This window comes from Penicillium psychrofluorescens, assembly GCF_964197705.1.
Source record: "Penicillium psychrofluorescens genome assembly, chromosome: 4".
Taxonomy (NCBI): Eukaryota; Fungi; Ascomycota; class Eurotiomycetes; order Eurotiales; family Aspergillaceae; genus Penicillium; species Penicillium psychrofluorescens.
In genome coordinates this window covers 2,948,107-2,968,633 of record NC_133442.1, presented here as the reverse complement: position 1 = coordinate 2,968,633, position 20,527 = coordinate 2,948,107, and the positions used below count along the sequence as shown (strand labels likewise).

General features: G+C 51.8%; 6 protein-coding genes across 6 annotated transcripts; 2 read left to right on the top strand and 4 right to left on the bottom strand.

Moving 5' to 3' along the window:
* Nucleotides 1-368: 368 nt before the first annotated feature.
* Nucleotides 369-1,574, bottom strand: PFLUO_LOCUS6752 (uncharacterized protein; the record flags this gene model as incomplete). The annotated part of the gene is made up of 1 exon (XM_073784325.1): nt 369-1,574. The coding sequence occupies one exon, from the start codon at nt 1,572-1,574 to the stop codon at nt 369-371; it is 1,206 nt and encodes a 401-aa protein (XP_073640792.1).
* Nucleotides 1,575-5,627: 4,053 nt separating this feature from the next.
* PFLUO_LOCUS6751 (uncharacterized protein) lies at nt 5,628-6,373 on the top strand (the record flags this gene model as incomplete). Its single annotated transcript, XM_073784324.1, has 2 exons — nt 5,628-6,245; nt 6,284-6,373. The coding sequence occupies 2 exons, from the start codon at nt 5,628-5,630 to the stop codon at nt 6,371-6,373; spliced, it is 708 nt and encodes a 235-aa protein (XP_073640791.1).
* A 1,182-nt stretch (nt 6,374-7,555) lies between these two features.
* On the bottom strand, nt 7,556-12,907 carry PFLUO_LOCUS6750 (uncharacterized protein; the record flags this gene model as incomplete). The annotated part of the gene is made up of 3 exons (XM_073784323.1): nt 7,556-11,127; nt 11,877-12,507; nt 12,599-12,907. The coding sequence occupies 3 exons, from the start codon at nt 12,905-12,907 to the stop codon at nt 7,556-7,558; spliced, it is 4,512 nt and encodes a 1,503-aa protein (XP_073640790.1).
* A 945-nt stretch (nt 12,908-13,852) lies between these two features.
* PFLUO_LOCUS6749 (uncharacterized protein) lies at nt 13,853-14,913 on the top strand (the record flags this gene model as incomplete). The annotated part of the gene is made up of 2 exons (XM_073784322.1): nt 13,853-14,291; nt 14,327-14,913. 2 exons carry the CDS (start codon nt 13,853-13,855, stop codon nt 14,911-14,913), a joined length of 1,026 nt encoding a protein of 341 aa, XP_073640789.1.
* A 1,037-nt stretch (nt 14,914-15,950) lies between these two features.
* PFLUO_LOCUS6748 (uncharacterized protein) lies at nt 15,951-16,965 on the bottom strand (the record flags this gene model as incomplete). The annotated part of the gene is made up of 2 exons (XM_073784320.1): nt 15,951-16,521; nt 16,601-16,965. 2 exons carry the CDS (start codon nt 16,963-16,965, stop codon nt 15,951-15,953), a joined length of 936 nt encoding a protein of 311 aa, XP_073640788.1.
* Nucleotides 16,966-17,138: 173 nt separating this feature from the next.
* On the bottom strand, nt 17,139-20,287 carry PFLUO_LOCUS6747 (uncharacterized protein; the record flags this gene model as incomplete). The annotated part of the gene is made up of 2 exons (XM_073784319.1): nt 17,139-19,939; nt 20,194-20,287. 2 exons carry the CDS (start codon nt 20,285-20,287, stop codon nt 17,139-17,141), a joined length of 2,895 nt encoding a protein of 964 aa, XP_073640787.1.
* Between the last annotated feature and the right edge of the window lie 240 nt (nt 20,288-20,527).

Here is a 20,527-nt window from a genome sequence, read left to right as displayed (position 1 = left end):
CACTTTACGGCGGTCCTAGTCTGAGGCCACATCAAATGTTATAGGGCAAAAGTATAGATTTTCAAACGGCTTTATCCAATTACTCTAGTATTTAGTAGATTAAGGAGTTAATAGGCGATACTATGTTTCTAGGAGTTTAGCTCTTTTGCCTTTATCCGGTACATATGAACAATAATGCATCGTTGTATATACGAACTTGAAAGTCTGGATGTAGAAAGTAGACAAGTTACGCCAAAAAGAAGCTTTGTACATGTATATTTTCCCCAATAGCCCATTGATTATTTGGTCGATAACACAATGAAATCTGATTTTGAAATGCCTGAGAGAATTGAATGAAGATTTGATTTGTTGAGCACTACTACTTCTATTTAAAGCAGCCACTGCTTCGTCTCGGGATCCAAACATTGCGCTTCTGCTTCCTCCCACTCCCTCTTCACCATATCCGCCTTCTCCTTGGATCGGGGAATGATTCGCGCTTCGAATTTCTCCGGCATGCACACAAATCCCTGCGTCAACTGATCCGCATCAGGCAGGATTGGTTGCCCTTTCTCATCCACAGCCGGTTCCACATTGAACGCCCACATCATCCGGGAGATGCCAAGGAACAGACTGCGTTCCGCAATATGAATACCAGGGCATATCCGTCGTCCTGCACCGAAGGTGAACTGATCACGTTTAGACGCGTCGGGGTTGGCGGCTGCCTCGGCCAGGCTCTGTCGGTCATCCTTGAATCGTTCAGGGTTAAATTTCCGAGGGTTGGGATGGCGCTTCTCGTCCATATGGATGGCCCAGACGTTATTCATCACTCCGGCCCCCTTTGGGATGACATATCCCATATACTCGTCATCCTGCGTGACGGCATGTGGTACGGCCCCCAAGATAGTCGTGGGCATCCACCGCAGGCTTTCCTTCATGCATGCGCGCACGTACGGAAGATCATGTTCATCGTCCATTGTTGGCAGACGATCTGGTCCCACGACTCGGTCGATCTCTTCCTGAACCTTTCGCTGGGCATCGGGATAAAGGAGCATAGCCTGGACAAACCCGTACAAGGTGCTGGATGTAGTGTCCGAGCCTGCCTCAAGAAGAGTGCCTGAGATATATCCGGCTTGGTCATCGCTAAAGCCATCAAATTTCTGTGCTTCGTCTAGCCCTACACAGAAACAGGGTTTGATCTGACCCTTGCGAATATCTTCTTTTGCGCGAAGCCAGTGGCCTACATAAAGCGCCCTCTCACGCTCGTGGAGCTCTTTTGCCTTTATCTTGGTCGGCAACATAAACTCCGGCAGTGCTCTCAGCCACGGGAAGAAGTCAATGAGGGCAGCAGTTCCGGTTTGGTTGATCTCGGCAAACTCGGAGAACCCGTCGAATAGCTGCTTCATCTTTGCGTCCTCGTATGTGGGAGTGCGCCAACCAAACACCATGCTTGTGGTCAGGGCATTTGAGTATCGCCGGATGCTGTATAGAAAACGGTCAGGCTCCGTCAGAAATTCGTATAGCATTTGTTTATTCTCGAGTATTTGGTACGGCACGTAAGATCTAGATGCGGTGATGTTGAGAAGTCCGTGGATCATTTTGCGGAACTGCCTTGCGTCAGCGGGTATTCATCCCATAAGGGGAATCTCGAAAAAAGGCCTTACCCCGCGCCATCGTGGTCCATATTCCTGTAATTAATTAAAATCTTATCGATTGAATCTACAGTAAAAAGATCTCACCATCATCAACAACCTTAGTCCCCCACTGCACAGTGTCTGTCCAATGTACATTTCTTGTCGATGAGAATAAATCCCACTCCGTTTGTCTAGTAGTGTTTTGACAGCCTCATCGCTTGACAGAACAATAAGAACCTTACTACCAAGGATCAAACTGTAGACCGGTCCGTATTCGCGAGCCCATTGTTGGAACTGCAAGTGGGCATCGCGAGTGGGCATCTAAAAAACAAGTAACTTAGTATGCAGTAAAAGAATATGGTCACGAGGTCCTACCTGATGGATGTTCCCAATGATTGGTAGTGTCGGTGGTCCAGGGGGATAGTTCTTTGGTCGTCGTCCTGTAGAAAGAAGGCGTGAAATCAGAAGAACAATGGCCGATAGAGCCACAAGTACAGGTATCTTGTGCATCGCGATTTGCTAACGTCAGACTTGCTTGGTCCTGGAAATGACAAAAAATATTCAAACGAATGGATATTTATCAGGTACTTTGGTGTGGCATATCGGCGGTATGTGGGATAACTCATGGCGTGAGGTGGTGGGGAAGTCGGATACGGAGGTGGGATGAAGCATTTGCCACAACAATTCCGAGAGCTATTGGTCTACAGGTTTCCATTGGGGTATGACGAATAAGGGATCGTGCGGTTGGATCGGCAATTATATGCAGCGGTGTTCATGGGATATGAGCTGCATCCGAAGTTATCTCTCCCAGTCGAACTTTTTGAAACTCCGAGATGAGATCATTGACTTGGCGCATGCTGGTTTGGTCGTATTTATTTAGGATCGGATCAGTATCCTCCACTGCTCTGGTCGCGGAGCCATTCTGGGCTGCATCGGCTGCTGAAAGACGATCGACCTTGATCTTCGCTAATAGCCAGAAATCTCCCGCGTGCCGACAAAATCCCACCCTCTGCCACATATTTTTGGGGACAATATGGCTCTCATCCACAGTTGTATGGGGCATCTGCCCAATAAATGCAGTCTGGTGAAGGTGCCATATATCTTTAAAGTTTTGCAGAGCATTGTGAGTCCGCACAAGCAGATGTCCCGCACTAAAAAAGCTCTGGTACTGAAATACCAATGAATGAATACCTGCTGAAAGTTAGCTGCGTGACCTAGCTTTAAGCTCGAGAGGCAGGGGAGCTTCTACCAGAAATAATGGTGAAGAGATTTAATGGCCCCAAAGCGGCCACAAACTGTCTCATGTTCCCCGTCAGATCGTCCACGCAAAGGCTCTCAAACAGTGAACGGAAGGATGTTTTCCAGAAGAGACTCGTTGGTGGCATCCACTGTTGCATCTCCTCGAAACATCTATCGGCTGAAGGCGCTTGAAAGCAGGATTCAGGAGCCGCGACGTGCATTTTCATTTCCTTAGCCACCATATGAGGTGGCAGATTATTGAATGTGACGAAAGCAGTATCGATGAGAAAAACCCAGATAAATGTTCTGAGCAAAAAGCATGTTAGCTCTCGTCCGCTGCAAAAATTATTTTCCCGTTAGATGTTTACCGGATGAGTTCTTCTCGGGCTACAAATTCTTTCCAGTCAAACTCGTCTCTTTGCTGTAAATTGTAGTTGGCATGCCGTGCGGTGGCAATATCAATGTCGCGAACCATCTTATGCTCCTTTAGCGGCAGTTGACGAGTATCTCTAGGATAGACTTACCGAAAGTACAGTGCTGAATCGATGTCGGCGGATGCGCTTCTTGCTAGCGTCGGTGCCTTCCCAATTTTGGTACAGACAGACCATATATGCGGCCTGAAGAGCCTGTATCTTCTTTAATTCATGGACCGGTTGAAATGGAGAAACTGGATCCCGGTTGAAGTCATCGTCAGCGAAGGTAGCTTCTTCCACACAGTTCAGCCACATTCGCACGTTGCTGCAGTCTTCGGCTGCCGGCGAAACACAAGCACCTGTTCAAGTTAGCAAGGATATTATATTTGGCAGAAATAAGTTATTTTACCAATGACAGCCATGCAAGCCAGGAGGACCGGTTTAGATAACGCCGCATCAAAACTCGGTCGATGCAAAAAGTTGACATTGGGCGACCATATTGACCAGTATAGATCAATATACTTGCGCAGGTTTGCTGGAGAAAAGAACTGGACGCAGCTCTGCTCAACCTCCTGTGACCATGAAATATTTACAGAACTATTGCGAGGTCTTATTGTAACAACCTCTTTAATCAAGAGTAGAATCTGGTGCGTCTGAAGGGCAAGAGGATCATTGAGCCAGCGTGACGAAACATCCCCCAGAGGGTTACTAGTTCCATCATAACCAGACACGACAGAGATCCAAGCATCCTGCTGCTCCCTGTGGTGGATATCGGCTAGTACTTCGTGTCTCTGCTCGAGGGTGCCGCACTCAAAAGATGACACCAAGCCGCTTTTGCTGGTGAACGTATCAAGGAAGTGGAAAAAGAAAGGAGGGTCGGCCGTTGTAGTAATTGGGTCCTGCGCGCTGAAGTTAAACAGATCCTGCCACGTTTGATCGGCAGACGGCAAGAAATCAAGCTCAGGGAAGTTGAGTAAGTCAGTCCCCATGTTCTCTACTTGCCCGTCGACCCGACCAATCTGTCTCCATGGATCAGGGACGGTGGGGGTGGCTCCGGGTAACGGCGACTCGTTCGATATTCGAGGCCTATTTGCCTGTGCTGTATACAGACAGCTGATACTCCGTTTGGAGCAGTTCGCGCACGGTTGGGCGTTATTGCACGCCTTTTTCTGCTGTACACAACGGTCGCATGCACGTCTACGACTAACTCCCTGGGAGGAGTTGCGAAACGTGTCGCTGCAAGTGCGCAGATGGCGCCGAAGCACGTCGGCGCGCTGGAAAGCGCCAGCGCAAGTGGGACATTGATGCGGGCGATCTGCGAAGTGGGAAATTTGATGACGCTGTAGATGTTCGCGTCGCTTATAAGATCTGAAACAGAAGCAGCATTGATACGGCTTTGCTGGCAACGACTGGTCCAGGGGAGAAAACATGGCTAGTCCATTTGGATGGCTGTTGAATGGCACGAAGAAGGAAAAGATGTGTGTTCGGGAAAAGACTGTGGGGAAGATGAAATGTGCGGGGAGGAAAACGGCAGGGATTGTTGAAGTCCCGTGCGGAGGCATTTCAGCCACTCATTATCCTTCTGCACTGAAACGGCATTATCAGCTCAAGAAATGATCCGCGCTAACATCTTGGCAGTGTGGCCAGGAAAGTGTGTGTATTGGTCAAGGCGTTTCGAGAACGACTGTACACATTGTTTGCTGCTCATCTCTTCTTCGCCATTTCTTTCCCTCCTCCACCTCTTCTTTTCTCCCTCCTCCACTTCTCCTTCTCTCCCTCCGCCACCTCTTCCACACCTACCCTCAACTCGACCATAATGTTTGATCCTTCGGCCCTATATATAGGCCCCCGACAACGCCTTGCCACACGAGATGGAACAGGATTCCAACCTGGGGCCCAGGGACAGGCTGGTCAAAGTTGACCAGCCTGATATCATGTCGAGCGTCAACAAGAGCAACTTCGATGCTGAAGGTAGTAAGGCCGTGTGCTATTGTCCATATCAATCTGTCCCTCTATCTCTTCATCATCTCAGCTTATTGAATGCCCTCGCTCTACTCAGTGTCTGCTCCTCTACTTGTTCATCGTGCTGCCCTATGCTAATCATCGAATGCTCTAGTCGCAACTATGACCACTTTGATCATAGTGGCCCGCAGATCAAATCCGAATTCTGCTAATACCGAAAGCACGAGGAAGGAGATCCTTGATGTCCGTCTGGGAAACTATTTCTATCAATAGTATCGTCGAATGGCACATTCAGCTATTTACGGAACGTTCCTGAATGGTATGTGGTTCCAATTATGATTAAGTCATGGAACGATGGTTGAAACGGTTTGATATATCGAGATCCTCAATTGAATTGCAGATCATGCCCATCGTTCAGGCCTCGAATCTTACGATGTTCCGCACTCACGACTACCAGATCACCACTGTGATCTCGACGGCGATCATAGCAGACCGAAAGCCAATCATGACAGTCGTGGAGTTCGACGGCCTGACGACTAACATGCCATGGCTGATTCTATTTCTTCAAAATTGGTATTCAACTACTCTCACACTCTATGTTTACAATGCCGATTTCGAAGAAGAGTTTCTGCCGATTATATTAGTACAACTTCTACGACGGTTGGAGGGGACCACCCGGCAGAGCGTCCCAGACCCAGGCCAGAGCGTCCCAGACCCAGACCTGAGCATCCCTGACCCTGACCTGAGCGTTCCAGACCCGAACCTGAGCGTCCCAGACCCCTTCAAACCCGCGGCGAAACTCCACTTCATAGCCGAAGCGCCCATATCGAAATTCGTCGAGAAAGCTGCTCTTCGCTTTCATGTGAAGGGTACTCGCTACATCTTCGAACTGGCCCGCTTCGATGCGTACAGTCCACTCAAGACGAAGTTGATTGCGATGGATAGCGAGTCTACGATACCTCATGTCCACTGGCAAAGAAAAACCAACTGTGTCCTGGGCGGCTTCGGCGTTCGCCTCAGAGTGGGACAATGCCCTATTTTAATATTATAGCTAGATAGGTAGACGATTATCAGTTACGGAACAGCTATGAGGCAAATATTGTTCTCGACGACCACGATCTGCTTTGTATTTATGCCGAGAATAAATGAGAGAGTTGTACATGTCGGGGCTAGGGGTACGAGAGTTGGCCAGTTCTAAAGCATCTGGGTTCGTAGAAAGCTACTAGTAAGTTAGTATGTCTTGAGGGTTTCACATCTAGTCTTTAACTTACTAGGTTTGAACCAGCACGACGTGAAGAGTGGGGAACTTGTTGTCTGGCTCTATCAACTTGATGTAACTCTTGATGTCTGGATTGGGCATGCTATCCTCGTCCTTCAAAGAGGGGCTTTACTTAGTCGTAGCGAACGAAGAGCCCATGCTGAAACCAGGCGCATCATGGCATAGCTGGTAATGTAGTACTTGCGCGGCAGCAAGTGGTCGATTCGCGCTTAGAGTTGCTAACTTCTTTTTGAAGAAGTTATTTCATTAATTAATGCCAACTTGAACAATAATCGATTTTTTTATTAACTCTACTTTTTAATTTGCTTTTATTTCACAAGATATCACTAGAGTAGTATACACCTTATGCAAGCATCTCTAAGAGTATACGTATTCGTCGAACAATTGAAAAGAACTACAAGAGAGAACAAAAAAACAGGAGTATAGGTCAACCAAACAATAAGAAAGAAACAGATCTGCAACGCCAGAATGATCTTCAATGCAATGCAATGTACCGCCCATGCATATAAGGGAAACCTAAGTTCCATCAAAATACTTCACCGTGATCGTAATACTGCCCAACCGATCATGTCCTAATGCAACATACCAACCCGGGCTCCATCCGCATCCCATCCGACCCCATCGATATACCTCACTATAAAACTCCTAGCTCAAGCACCGCTCCACAACATGACGTTCCGGACCCTTTCCGGACCTGGCTGTAAAACATTTCGAACGAGCTCCGCTTCACACAACATGAATCTTATCTTTAGCAACATACTTCTTTCTTCTCTGGGCACTTCTATCTAAATGTGAGAATCCACAGCGGGTTTCGCGTGGGATGAAAGCAACTCCATGATCATTTTCATGCAAATTTCAGAGCAAAGCAACGTATGGCACGGCAAGGCAAAAGCGCAAATGCAAATGCAAATGCAAACACAAAAGTGGCAACCAGTCGTAAACATTAAAGAGAAATAGAGAGAGGGGTATAGTCGCAGGTGCATACCCAAGGGGCATAAACAAGAAGAAAAAAATGCGAGAAAAAAATAGGAAGAAGGGACGAAAGACGAATCCTAGAAGCGCAGCCCCAGACCTTGATAATCTGGAAGCGGAGGAGAACTGCCACTGCGAGCACGCCTACCAAACTCCTCCGGCGCAGGTGCAGGTGCATAAAGATGTCCACCACTCTGGACCAGAGGACCCGACAGGTTGGGATGATAGAGTCGATAAGTGGGGAAATGGCGCGGAGTCTGAAGACGACCTTGTTCCAATAGTCTCTGGCGCGCATCACGGACGTCGACGCGGTGTCCGCCGAACTGCAGCAGCTGCGCGGGTTCCATATCCGGGTTCAAGTCCAGGTCAACGCTCTTCAGTCGCTCGTCCACTGAACCCAGTCGGGGGATTGGTGGGGGTTGGTGGGTGGGTAGGATGACGTCTGATTGTAAGGCGCTCCCTCCTACGAGGGGGTAGTCGGCGGTCCAGCCGCCGGCTCCGGAGAGGAGTTGGTTCTGGGGCGCCGAGGAGGCAGTAGGGGGGGTTGTGTCGCTGGAGACCCCAAAGGATGACGGCTGCGGTGAGAAGCGAGGTGGGTATCTGACTGGCTCAGTCGCCCAGGACTGGTGTGAGTATCCAGAGCCAGCTCGGGTGAGTGGCTCGGGCGCAGGTCGTTCTGGCATATTGTTGACAGGGTTGGAAGAAGTGGAGGAGAGAGGTGTTGCGCCAGGCATGATAGCGGAAGGGTGCGTGATAGGTGCGATAGTCGTCGCAGAAGAGGCACGGGGTATGGGGACTTGTTGAAATTGCCTCCTGTGAACCGGCATAGTGACAGCAATATTCTCTTCGTATGGAAGTGGTGGTGGATATGGAAGAAGAGATGGTACGCTGACGGACAAATCTCGAATAGCCTCATTGGGCGCGAGCGATCCACGGCGGGAATGCAGTCTTGATCCCGGTGCAGTGTGCAAATCCAAACCGGCCAGGGGGTAGTTGTGGAGGTCGTAATAGCCTGGCTCGCTGTAGGTCGATCGGTCCATCGCCCCATCATGGCCCTCCAACTCGTAAGAGGTCACCTCGTGGGCCAGCGGAGATGCAAATGTATGGCTATCCAGAGACTCTGCGGATGGTTGCATCTGTAAACCGGGCGGCGGCTGCAACCCATGCGCAGCAGGCACTGATGCCGGTCGTCGTACCAGTAGGTCAGCTTCCAACATACGCCGAGCGGCCACAGTTGCATAAGTGGGTGTGTTCTCTTTCTGTGCAGGTCTGGGGGTCGCGCTTGATCCCGGGGTATCGGGAGTCAGCTGTGAGCTGCTCAACCGGCGACGAACCGCATCTAGTGCCTGCTCCGCTGCCGAAGCTAAGACTGCAGAGTTACCCCCATTTTCGCTGAGAGCCGGTGTGCGACTTGATGATCCTCGTCCATGGACAGAAGATACTTTGACCAGCGGTGTCACAAGTTTGGTGCCTCGAGGTCGTCGGGGATCTCTGGCTCGTCTCCTCGGCTGTCTTTCCTGCTTTCTTTCCTGTTTTTTTTCCTGCTGCCTTTCTTGTTGTCTTTCCTTGAAACTCCTAGCCCTCTCATACCGTTTAATCGTTTTCCAGTCACTTTCTTCCAATGGAACTGGAGGACTCGAAGATGACGGAGAGGGTTTGCCCCGTTCGGTGGACTGGCTGGTTTGTGAAAGAGAGGGAGACATTTTAGGCGGCGGTTTGGTCTCTTGATCCGTTTCGTACCCCTCTTCTGATTCATAACCTGCCTGCCTGAAGATATGCGGCGGGAACAGCTCCAGTCTAAATCGTGGAGGCGGCACCGTCATCTCCTCTGGAGACTCCGCACGAGGTGAACCCAGTTCATTCCAGTTGAAGGTCGATTTGCGTGACAACAGCCCTTCGTCAGCTGACGAGGAGTCGGGGATCGACGATGAAGAGCTGCTCGACCGGTCAAAGACTGACCTTTGGTTCCTGATGGCCTGCTGTGAGGAACTGGGAGAGTTGACATCGATCTCGTTGCTGATGGTCTTCACAAGTTGGCGCAGATTCTCCCGCGCCTCGCGAAGGACCGGCAAGTACGAGGCCCCAGGTGACTTCTTGGGGAATAGCTCAGCCAGGCGAGAGGCGTGAGTTTCGTACTCGCGATAGTCTCGCACAAGTCCGCAGTCGTGGTAATGAGCCATCTTTTCCTTGGCGCCTTCGTAGGATTTGCACAGGAAACGGGTAGTAACAATCAACCACGAATCGTAGAAGCCAGGATCATTCCTGTTCGTACCTCCTTTATACTCCTCGTCCTTGATTCGGAGCTCATCTCGGCAAAACCCCTGTACCACGCTGTGAATCTTGACGACGTCCACCGCCGAATCACCTCTGTAGATGGAGAAAAAACCCTCTTGGCTGCTCTCGGTGAAAGATTCCGCTTGATCCGGAACGGTGGGTTTGGCTGTATCGTCACCATTCGAAGTATCTCCGTTTGAGTACTCCGTACCTGAGTACCGTATCGATTGATGTGTGGATGTGGCTTGCGAGGAGAACGGGTCCGGATCCGTAGTCCGCTCGACCAGCCCATAATGAATAAGAGTTCCCAACGTGGTGTCGAGATCAGCTTCCTCGCCGGTCTGAGCTTTAGTCAAGATGTCCACGTTAGAAGTTGCCATTGCGGGTCGACCGAAATTGAGCATTCCAACGGGTACCTGGTGGCCGAGAAATGAGAGCAGATTAATCAAATTCAAGGCTTGATTGAACTGCAGCCGATATAGATCATTCATAATGCTCAGGAACGGCTCGGCAAGCTTCTTGTCGGTCACTTGAGATTTGATACGGAACTTCTCGATCGGCTTACCCGTCGCATTCAGACGATGTCCGATGGCATGGATGGCTAGTGGTAGACACTCGTAGTGATTGACCAAATCTTTAGCTTTGGACTCTTGCTCGGCGGTCGGCCGCTTGATTCCAAGATCCTTAAAGAGAAGATGGCAGGCATCTTCAACCTTCAACTTGGAGATCTGTAGGCAATATGGCTCAAAGAGGCGCTGCTTCTTTCGCAGCGTCGGGTCGACCGATGTGTAAATGATGCTGCATTTTTCCTTCCACGGCAAGAGCTGTTTGAAGTCATTGAGATCGTCATCAACATCAAAGGTGAGTCCATCAAAGACCAAAAGCCAATGCTCGCGTGTCTGGAGCCAGCTGCGTACGGCATTCACATAGGTCTTGGACGCTCTGTACCCAGGGTCTCGGGCTTCCTCGGGATCGATAAGCATGGCGACCTGTGCAATATCCCAGAAACACTTGTACGCCGACTCGCGGGTTTTGGAGTCTATCCAGAAGATTCCTCCTGGAAAGCAATGTCGCTGATTGAAGACGTACTCTCGTGCTAGATGCGTCTTGCCAGAGCCCGGGACACCGGAGATCAAAACCGCTTTGGTCCGTTTTTCCCGCGACTTGGCCAGAAACAAGCGCTGGTGAAGCACGTCCAGTTCTTTCTTCATGCCGAAAAAAGTCGCGTTGGGATGAAAGCCGGGGGGCACGATGAACAGGGACGGTTCCTCGTGAGGAATCGTGGGGAAAGAGCGGGCATCATCATTGTCCGTGTCTTGACCTGGGGAATGATGACCTTCACTAGCCGGGGGAGGCGGCAAAGTGGCAACGGAGTCACCTAGGGAATAAGTCAGCGACTGACTGGGAATGGTTTGGGCAGGATAAAGATATAAGCTAAATTGGAGGACACGAGATAGGAGCCTTCCCACCAGCATAGCAAACTAGATACAAAGAAGTGAAGCAATCAACTCAGTCTCGTACCTTTATGGGAGTGAGGGGAGGCTGAACCATATGGGTCAATCGGGTACCCGTTGGCTAGTAAACAGACAGCCAATGACCGTCTTGACCGTCCGCCGGCCTGACCAGAAGTCCAGCCTCCCCTCTCCTATAGAAGGTATTTCAGAAAGAGCCATCGTCTCCAACAAAACGAAGAAGACACAGGACAAGCAGGCTAGCAGAATTTGAGGAAATAAAAGCATAGACACTTGGATAGCATATTCAACGGGCATGAGTCAAGGCCATCGTAAGTTCATGAAGTACCATGGCCACGGTAAGGAATTGGAAACGACGACGTCAAAAAACAAATGCTGGCCAGCAAATAAAAAAAAAGGCATCAACATCAAGCAGGAGGCTCCTCGATCTCGTAATCCCTCAAGGTAACGGACTCTTCTGGCGCAGGGAGAAGGTGGGAATCCCTACCGACTGGCGACCTCAAATCAGGCATGCTCTGCCTCAATGGGTCATCTGTTCTTTCTGTAACCGTCAGCACGGCACTAGTAATTGCCTACCGGGTAAGGTAGGAGGTGCTCTGATGGCTCAGGAGGGAAGAGAAGATAGATATCATGAACCTCTCAAGTCCTCACTTACCTGGAAATATTTCCCTAGCTGTAGCCGCGTGCTCCAGAGCCCGCGTCTTCTTCTCTTCCACCCAGCGATCAGCAACCACAGTGGGAGCCTGACGAGAGTAGCGCATCAGAGCTTCCGCCACAGCCTCATAGCCCGGCGCATTCTCATCCTCAAATTTGCACATGTGGCTGTGATCAGCCTCGATGCCCATGCGCTCCACGCCTTCGACGTAGGGCGCCGCTGACGCTTCATCCACAATCACCTCCCGTGTACCACGCACATCCGTTGAGCGTGTTTCGTGGAAGAAATAGATATGGAAGCGAGGCATGAGGTCGGCAAAGAGACTGTTGATGTGTTGGAGAGTCTCGTTGTTGGTGCGCAGCGCCTGAACTAGCTGGGGCGATGATTCCATAAACTTCTTGGGCAGGACAGCGCTGCAGATGTTGTGCAGCAGGAGGCCCCATTTGGCGATATCGGATCCATTGTGTGGGGTACCGAGGAAGAGGATGCCGAAGGTGGAGACGTAGATAGACCGTAGGTGCTCCGTTCTGACGCTTCGGAGGTTGAAGCTGTAGATCAGGGCGCGCTTGACGACCAATCCACCTAACGAGTGGCAGACGAAGATGATAGGACGCTCGGTGCAGTTGCGCAACTAGAGACTAGGTCAGCTCGAGGGTTCCATCTGATGCTGAGACCCAACCTAGTTGAGATCAAAGGATGAGATAGCGATCTCGACCACTTACACTTCGGTTGGCGGCCAAGGAGGAAGCCAACGTCTCTGCATGACTGACGATCGTATCACGCGACGCGCCATCCGTAAAAGCCGTGACGTTCGCGTTGTAGCCATATGTGAGGATGCGCGGGCGCACGGGGGCGAGGATGTCTGGGAGAAGATCGAGGGGCCAGAAGCAGCCCGTCTGCTTGTGGCTCGTCCAGGAGTCGTGAGGATTCCCGTTGAGGCCGTGGACGAAGACGATATCGACCTGAGGGTCGCCGCGGGGGAGGTAGATCTGGGTCAAGCCAAAAGGCTTGACGGCGGGCGAGTCAGGCATGAAGAAACGATTATGCCCCAGCCATTATGGGAAGAAGGGAATGATGTGGCTGGCTGTGGTTGGAGGGACGAGAGACGGTTTATAAGTGGACGGGCGTGTTCCCCTGACCGGAGCAGATGACTTGGGGCAGTGGATGGATCGCCCGGGCCGTGACTTGTGGGGGTGAGTCAGTAGTGCGACCAGGGGACCGTTTCAGGGACGAGCAGGCAGCGACGGGGGACGGACAAGGCAACGACTAGGGCTGAAATCGGGAACGAGAAGAGAAACAACAGATCAACTATGGAATCTAGAACCCAGATTGGAATATCATACAAAATCACTTTTACCTCTATACTCGCGTGGATGAACGAACCGTGGTAGGCGGCGATGCTTAATTTCCCCGCCTCGTCAAAAGGTAGCTCTCTCAATAAGCTCAATAGACTCACGTGGCCGTCCAAGGCATGAAGTTACGTTTGGGAGATCACCCAGAACTCGTACTAGAATGTGATCCTAACTGGTGTAACTAGGCCTATGGTAGGATTACGGAATCCATTTGGGCTTCAATATCGCTATTCGTTGCCATACTCCTATACTTACAAGAGGCAGTGGCATGGTGCTAGAATGCTCCGAATCCAATGGGACAATAGCTTGCATGACTGTGTGATGGTGCTTCACTTGATTGGCAATGCGGTGCCCACCTAAACTGCCCGCCTTAACGGACGTCTTAAAAGGGGCCAAGTGATTTCGCTTTAAACGCGAGGGCCCTTTACCATATTGCAACTCTTGATCTCTGCCTCTATTCTTCGACAACATGTCATTGCATCAGGTCAAGTCCGGCCAGTTTGAACGTCCATTCGACAGTCTGGAGCTCTTTTATCGTGGCATTGCCGCAATCGGTGCACCTTACCAGAAGGAAAACAATACCTGATATCCAGTGCTATTCGGCTTCAAAATGCACCCGCTGTGATGGAATTGCGCCAGGCTTGGAAGTCATTACGACACCAACATCCGCAGATCGCAGCGCTTCCTGACCAGGCAGGCTCTCGATTGATCTATACGGTTCCTTCCTATCTGCCACAGTCAAGGGAGTTATTGTTCCGTACACCCCACTGGCGCACCGATGGGAAGGGCCTGATTCTATTACAGCAGGACTTCTTGACATTACTTGTCCAAAGTTCTCAATCCACCCTGGAATTCAATGGCTCTGAAGTGGCACGCATGCCTCCAAGCTTGGATGAAGCCACGGGCGTGTCCCTAGACATTAACGACGACAAGAAACGGGCTACCAAGGCTGAGCTCCCCGTTCTGGCCACTGGCCCAGCACCAGCCTCTATCAGCAGGACTCTTCCAAACACTTCACCTGGAAATTCGCGCCGCGTGAGTGTTCGTCTTTCCAAAGATCTCAGTCAGCGACTCATCGCGGCCTAACGGTCACGACAGCCGTCCAAGCTGCTCTTTTTGTCACTGTGCGACGACATCTCGCTCCCGTGGATGGTCGCTTGATCTGCTTCAACACACATAATGTCCGCGATCGGGTTCCAGTGCCCTGGAGTGGATCTCAGGGAGCGTCTGGCCTGTACCATACAGGGCGGCCCTTTAGCCTTGATTTCAGTGTCAACAAGGATTACAATGCCATAGCTGCGGCTTTGGCAGCCCGTTACCAGCGCGATCTACAACCAGTGTTTGAAATGATGCCTTATTACGTACAGAGCATCGGTGCTTTGCTGGCGACCCCACTGGAACTAGCAATCCAAGCACCAGGTGCTGCGCACCCCGAGCTCAGCTCACTTAGTGTCATCGACGACTATTTGCCGACAGTGCATGCTGGTCCCTCCGGCACAGTGGAGATCGAAGACTGGTGGCTTGGTGCCCACATGATCAACCGAATTTTGCAAACCTATTTATGGACACGAGAGGGCCAGATGTATCTCTCTTGTCACTATAATGACGCTTTTTACGAGCAGGAATTTATCAAGGGGCTCTTAGAGGAGTGGGAATCAGTATTGGTGGGAGAGTTGATTGCCTAATCGCGAGGTCTCGCACACGTATTGTAGAATAAGGGCCTATTCTAGGAAGCGGCCTGAGAGTGGAAGATCGACGACCATAGCCTACTAGGACTAGCGGATTCAGATCAGGGTTCGGGAATTGATTCGTGAGAGCATGAGGTAAACCCGATTTCGAATATTGTTGTAGGCAGAAGTGCACAGCCGGGGATGAAAAGGAGCTAGAGGCGATCACCCGCGGGACTAGTGCAGCACCCGTGAAGAAAGTGATCATGTCGGCTGACGAAGATGTGGAGATGTAGAGTCCCGAAACGCCTGATCGGATCGTGGCTGGGGTGGCTGTGTCGGAAGTAAAGGAGGCAACCATGTATGTATGGATAGTGAACGGAGCGCATCGACTTGCCCTATTGCGTTGCCCTAATGCTTCCACCATCTGCCAGGGTCCAGGTACCCCGGGTGGAGCGATCTATGGATCTACTCAGGCGATCGAGGACCCAGATCGCTGTCACCCGATCAGGTCACCTTCAGCATAGTTTATCTCAATCCATGGGTGATACTTCTAGTGTCTTGCTTCTGCCTGCCTATCACTTCTGCGCGGTCCGATTAGGGCATGGTCTATTGATTCCCTTTTCAATAGTCTGGATGAGAGCCACGGGTGATCACGCCCTTTGGCTGATTGTGGTATTGACTGTTCTACGGTCCCAAGGTTTACCCTTTCTGCCTATCGCGTGATCTATTGACTCTTCATTCCTTGGTTGGTTGAATTCCAGTGATTACGATGTTGAGGCCCCGAATTATAGCGGCGCAAGCCTTGGTCAATTGAGCGGCGTTCAGTATACTGGCAAGGATAGATATTACGAATAGTACACTATGTTTTAGGGTATGGCCGACTTTGAACAAGGGCTTGCCCAGAGTAACCTTCACTACAGCAACGTTCTGGTCGGCACCTCAAACGCTCACATCGAGGCCGCGAGATCATCCGATCTCTCAAGCTGCAAATACTGAACTCCGGACAGGAGAAACAGATAACAGTAGTTTATCTCCAGCGGCAGGCCACCAGTCTATTTTCCCCGGAACGCAGGCTTTCTCTTCTCAGCAAAAGCTCGCAGCGCCTCATAGCGGTCCTCAGTCTGAATCACGCCCTCATAAGCCCTATTCTCCGAAACCTCGCCGAGCATGAACCCTTGCACCGCCATAAGCGCCTGCTTGATAGCAATGGGCCCACCCTCACAAATATCCTGAGCCAACTTGATGCTCTCGCGCAGCACCTTTTCGCGCGCGACGCCCTCCTTAGCCCCCTCCTCCGGCAACACCTCCACGAGCCGGTCACAGAGACCCATAAAGTACGACTCCGGTCCGGACACCCGTCGGCCTGTGAGGATCATATCGCGTGCCCGGTTGACCCCGATCAGCGAGGGAAGCCGGTAGGTGCCTCCTGCACCGGGGATAATGGCCAGTCGGGTTTCGGGGAGCCCGACGGTGCAGGAGGAGCCGAAGACGCGGAGGTGCGTGCATAGCGCTAGCTCTAGGCCGCCGCCCAGGGCCATTGAGGATATGGCGGAGATTGTGGGCACCTGGAGAGCGGCGAGGTCGCTAAACGTGGCGCGGAGTTTCTCGAGGAATGCTTCGGTCCTGTAAATGGAGGGCAAATGTGGGTGAGTCAACGAAAACACTGGTGGTCTCTCAATTCGAGGGTGAAGGGAATTCGCACTCTGCGTGGGTCATATGCGCGCGCTCCTTCAGGTCGGCCCCGGCGCAGAACGCGGCGTCCACATTGCTGGCCACCACCAGAGCCCTGGTCGGCCCATTGCCCCCTTCTGCGGCGATCGCGTTCACCTGCTTCGAGAGGGCGTCGAGCAGCTGACGCGAAATCGCATTGCGGGCCTTGGGCCGGTTTAGCTGCAGCACGCGCACATGCCCTGAGCCCGGGGCTGGGATATGCTGGGTTTTGATGATGTCGTCATCGGGGTTCGTGCTGAAGCGCGAGATGAACACCCGCGAGGTGACCGCTGCCGGGCGGGAGAGGTGACGGACGGAGGAGAGGCAGACAAGTCGAGGTGACAATGTCGTTGCCATTGTGTCAGTGATAATGTGAGTGGGTACGTAGGTGAAGAATTGAAGTTCGGCCGGCCTGGGGAGCTCGGGGTGTGGGGAAAGAATGGACTCGGAAAGCCGACGGTGGCCGAAAATGAAAATAAAACATAGGGTATAATTATGTACATGCTAGCTGCTACTCAGACACACAATTACTATATACAATCCAACGGGGTCCGGTATTCCTGCACTTCCCAATCACTCGGCCACGTCCAGTCCGGCGTCCGGCTGATGATGTCGAATGCTTCTTGCACGGCCGAGGCCGAGGCCGACTCTACCCGATCTTCTTCTTTTTCCAGGAACGCCCGGATTGCCACAAGGATGCGGTGCATCTTGATGTCTCCATTCATGTAGGCGTCGCTGGTTTCGTTGAGAACATCTGCTGACCGACTCATCCACAGCAACAGATTCAACAGGCCATCATCGTCCCCCGCAGTCCCTAGAGCCCGAACAAAGGCATGTAGCGCAGCTGGCGTGGGGACCTGTAGAATGGGCGGCACGGTCAGCGGCGATTGAGTGCGCTCCGCCGTGAAAATACTCTGCTCCGCCGCCTCGGGAGATTTGGGAGATGAGGTAACCAGGTGGTCGAAACGGTCCTTCAAAGCCTGAAGGCCAGTCTGAACCATGTCGTCGAAGTCAGCACTGGCCCGTGGAGGTAGGGTTCTGCGGACAATCCTCAACCCCTGCTTGGCATCATGAGGGGAATTGAGACCTGCTGCGACAGCCTTGGTAAACACCACGCACATAGATTGCAGCGCCTCGGTATCAGGTTGTGCTGAATACCTCTGCATCAACTCCACAACCTCGAGTGCCTCATGCCAGGCGAGAATCCACTGGGCATTGCGTTTGATCTTCCGACGCGGTCGGTGGGTGCGCTTGCGGGACAGCGCGGTGAGTATATGCAACCAGGCTGGCGTGCACGCGTGGTCTCGCAACTTGGTCAACTCGATCGCATGAGGCAAGGCGTGTGGGAGATGACGGTCGTTGTAGTCGAAAAGGGTCTGAGTCGAATGGGACAATCGGAAATCGGGAAAAAGTATTGGGAAAAGGTCGCCAATGGAAGAAGCCCGATATGGCGAATTAACATCACCGAAAGGCGTATGCCGGCAGAGGAAGCCGATGAACGCCCCGAAAAGATAGTCCGGAATTTCTTGGAAAGAGCGGAGGTCCTGCACTTTGTATTGGGATGGTTTCCTCCATACCGTTGTCAACGCCTCCTTCTGTGACTGGCCAATCGAGCTACAGTTCAGGTAATGTAATCCCGAGTGGAAACTGGGAGCCGTGCTCAATAGAAGAGCCAAAAATTTCCTAGCAGGACGAAGGCCCTTTGAAAGCATATCCTCAAGAAGCTCATCCAGTGTGGGTGGCTCCGTACGGATATAGATAATGTCACGCGCAGAAGCTGGTTCTGGATAAACCTCGCGACCATCTCCCGGTAAGGCATGAGCAGTGTCGTCAAATTTCCGTTCAATGGTCTTTCTCCGATAGATCAACTTTTCAGCCATGGCAGCGTAAACGTCCTCGCTAGGAGGAAAGCCGTTATCTTGATAAGTCAAAAAGCAAGCCCACGCTTCGCGCACAGTCCTTGTGGCGCGGATTCGTGCCATCCAAATCCACGGATGCTGCGGATCCTTTTCAATGGCGCGATGTAAGCTCCGCGTTGGGGGTCGCATCAAGGATCGAGTTTGCACGGTCGGGCTGCCATCTGTATCCCAACCGGCCAAGACTGCGGATATATTTTCCAAGTGACCAGGGCGGTAGCCTGCTTCTCTCATCTGCGCGATGACGAGCATCGCACGGCTGAACCGTCCATCGTTTCCCCGTTGTGAATCGATTCCCAGCTTCTCCTCCTTCCAGGGTGGCCACGAGGGAGCCTTGAGCTCGGCAGACTGGCGTTCCTCCACTGTCTTCTTGTGGGTCAGCTGAACTGCAATGAGAGCTCGGTAGCCTTGTCGTATTACTGGTACGACCGGTTCGTGTGTAGCCATGGCCTTGAGAATCTCGAATTGCGCTTGTTGCTGAATCGAAAAGAATCGAAAAGGGCCTTTTTTGATAGGTTTTGCCAGCAGCCCAAGTATAAAATTGAACCTGTCGCATCTTCCAGCATCGGTGTATTGTGCTGCTTGGTTCGAAGATGTTAAGACAAGGACAGATGCCCGGGCAATGGTGACAAGCGCCTCTGGCCACACTTGCCGAGCGTGAAACATCAGACTAATGGCCAAATCCATGAAGGCCACTGGGTCAATCTTCGGACGGAAGGTATCTGGGAGCGAGGCTTTGTCGAGGTTGGTCACTTGCCTCTGCAAAACTGGAAGCTGTAGTCCACTCATGAGATGGAGAGAATAAATCAGGAGCAAACGAAACGTTTGGCGCTCCAGGTACTTCCCCTTCAAGAGAAAAAGTGGAATAAAAGAAGGAATCGCAGGCGCATCAGTGTCTGTTCTGCTTCTGCGATCCGCCTCCAAGGTAAATAGTCGCCAAGTCGCCTCGTGAGGGTCCCGACTCTTTAGGATCCAGGCCCAAGACACCACATCGGAGGCGCCATAACCCATGGACCTAAGATGTTCGTAGGGCGCTTCCCCAAAGACTTCCTGTAGCGCGGCATTCAGGTCATCGGCGGTGTCGGTGTCGGGGCCACGGGCCATCAATGGATCCACTTTTTGAATGTAGCCGGCAAGAATTGTTTGCAAAGACACCTGTGGATCATCGAGGTCCAACTTTGGAACCTGGTTCGTTTTCTTGTCATGCGAAAGCCGCTTTGGTCGAATGCTTCCGCCTAGTGGATGTCCGGTGTTCCGCAGAGCCCGGTCAATGTAATCAATTCGCCTGGATCTCCTGGGTTGTGCGGGTATTTCATCGTCGTGTGGTGTTTCAGCCCCATCAACAGAGGTGTCATGCTTCGAGGCTTCGGCTTGTTGCACAATTGCGCGAGCGTTCTCCAAGGACAGATTCGACCCTAGGCGACTCAACAAGTTTGATTGCGATTCCCAGTCCATCTGTTTCTCTTGATATGATATGGTTGCAGGCAATTGTTGGGATGGGCCAGCAAAGGTGGCGGACTGGCACAGATGTCGGATGCTTGGTAGGGTATTTGGGTGCAAGCCACCACGCACATAGAGGGAAGGCCTGGGCTCATCACGACGTTGCGCCTAGAATAAAATAAAAGCATTCATTAGTGTCAATTCATCCATTTAGTCCAGTCTGAAGTACCTGTCGCCAGCGACAGCGGCTCAACCAATGCGCCGGTTTCAGAGAGGATATCTCCGAAAGGCTTCGGGCAGGGCTCCGGGCTGATAACATCCATGAAGGTTGTCATGGATCAGGCAGTTCCAGCGCCACAGGCCCAGAGCGGAGCCAACAGTAGTCAAGAGATGGGAAGTGGTCGAAGCAGGGCAACTTTTTTTCCTCCCGTGACATTATTCACCACCCAAGTCGCGCGGTGGTCACGTGACCGATCGTCACGGGTTTGCGCTTTGGGGATCGCGCAGTCTGAGTCTCTCACGCAGAACTGTATCTTTCTCGCCCTTCAGGCAAAACATTCACC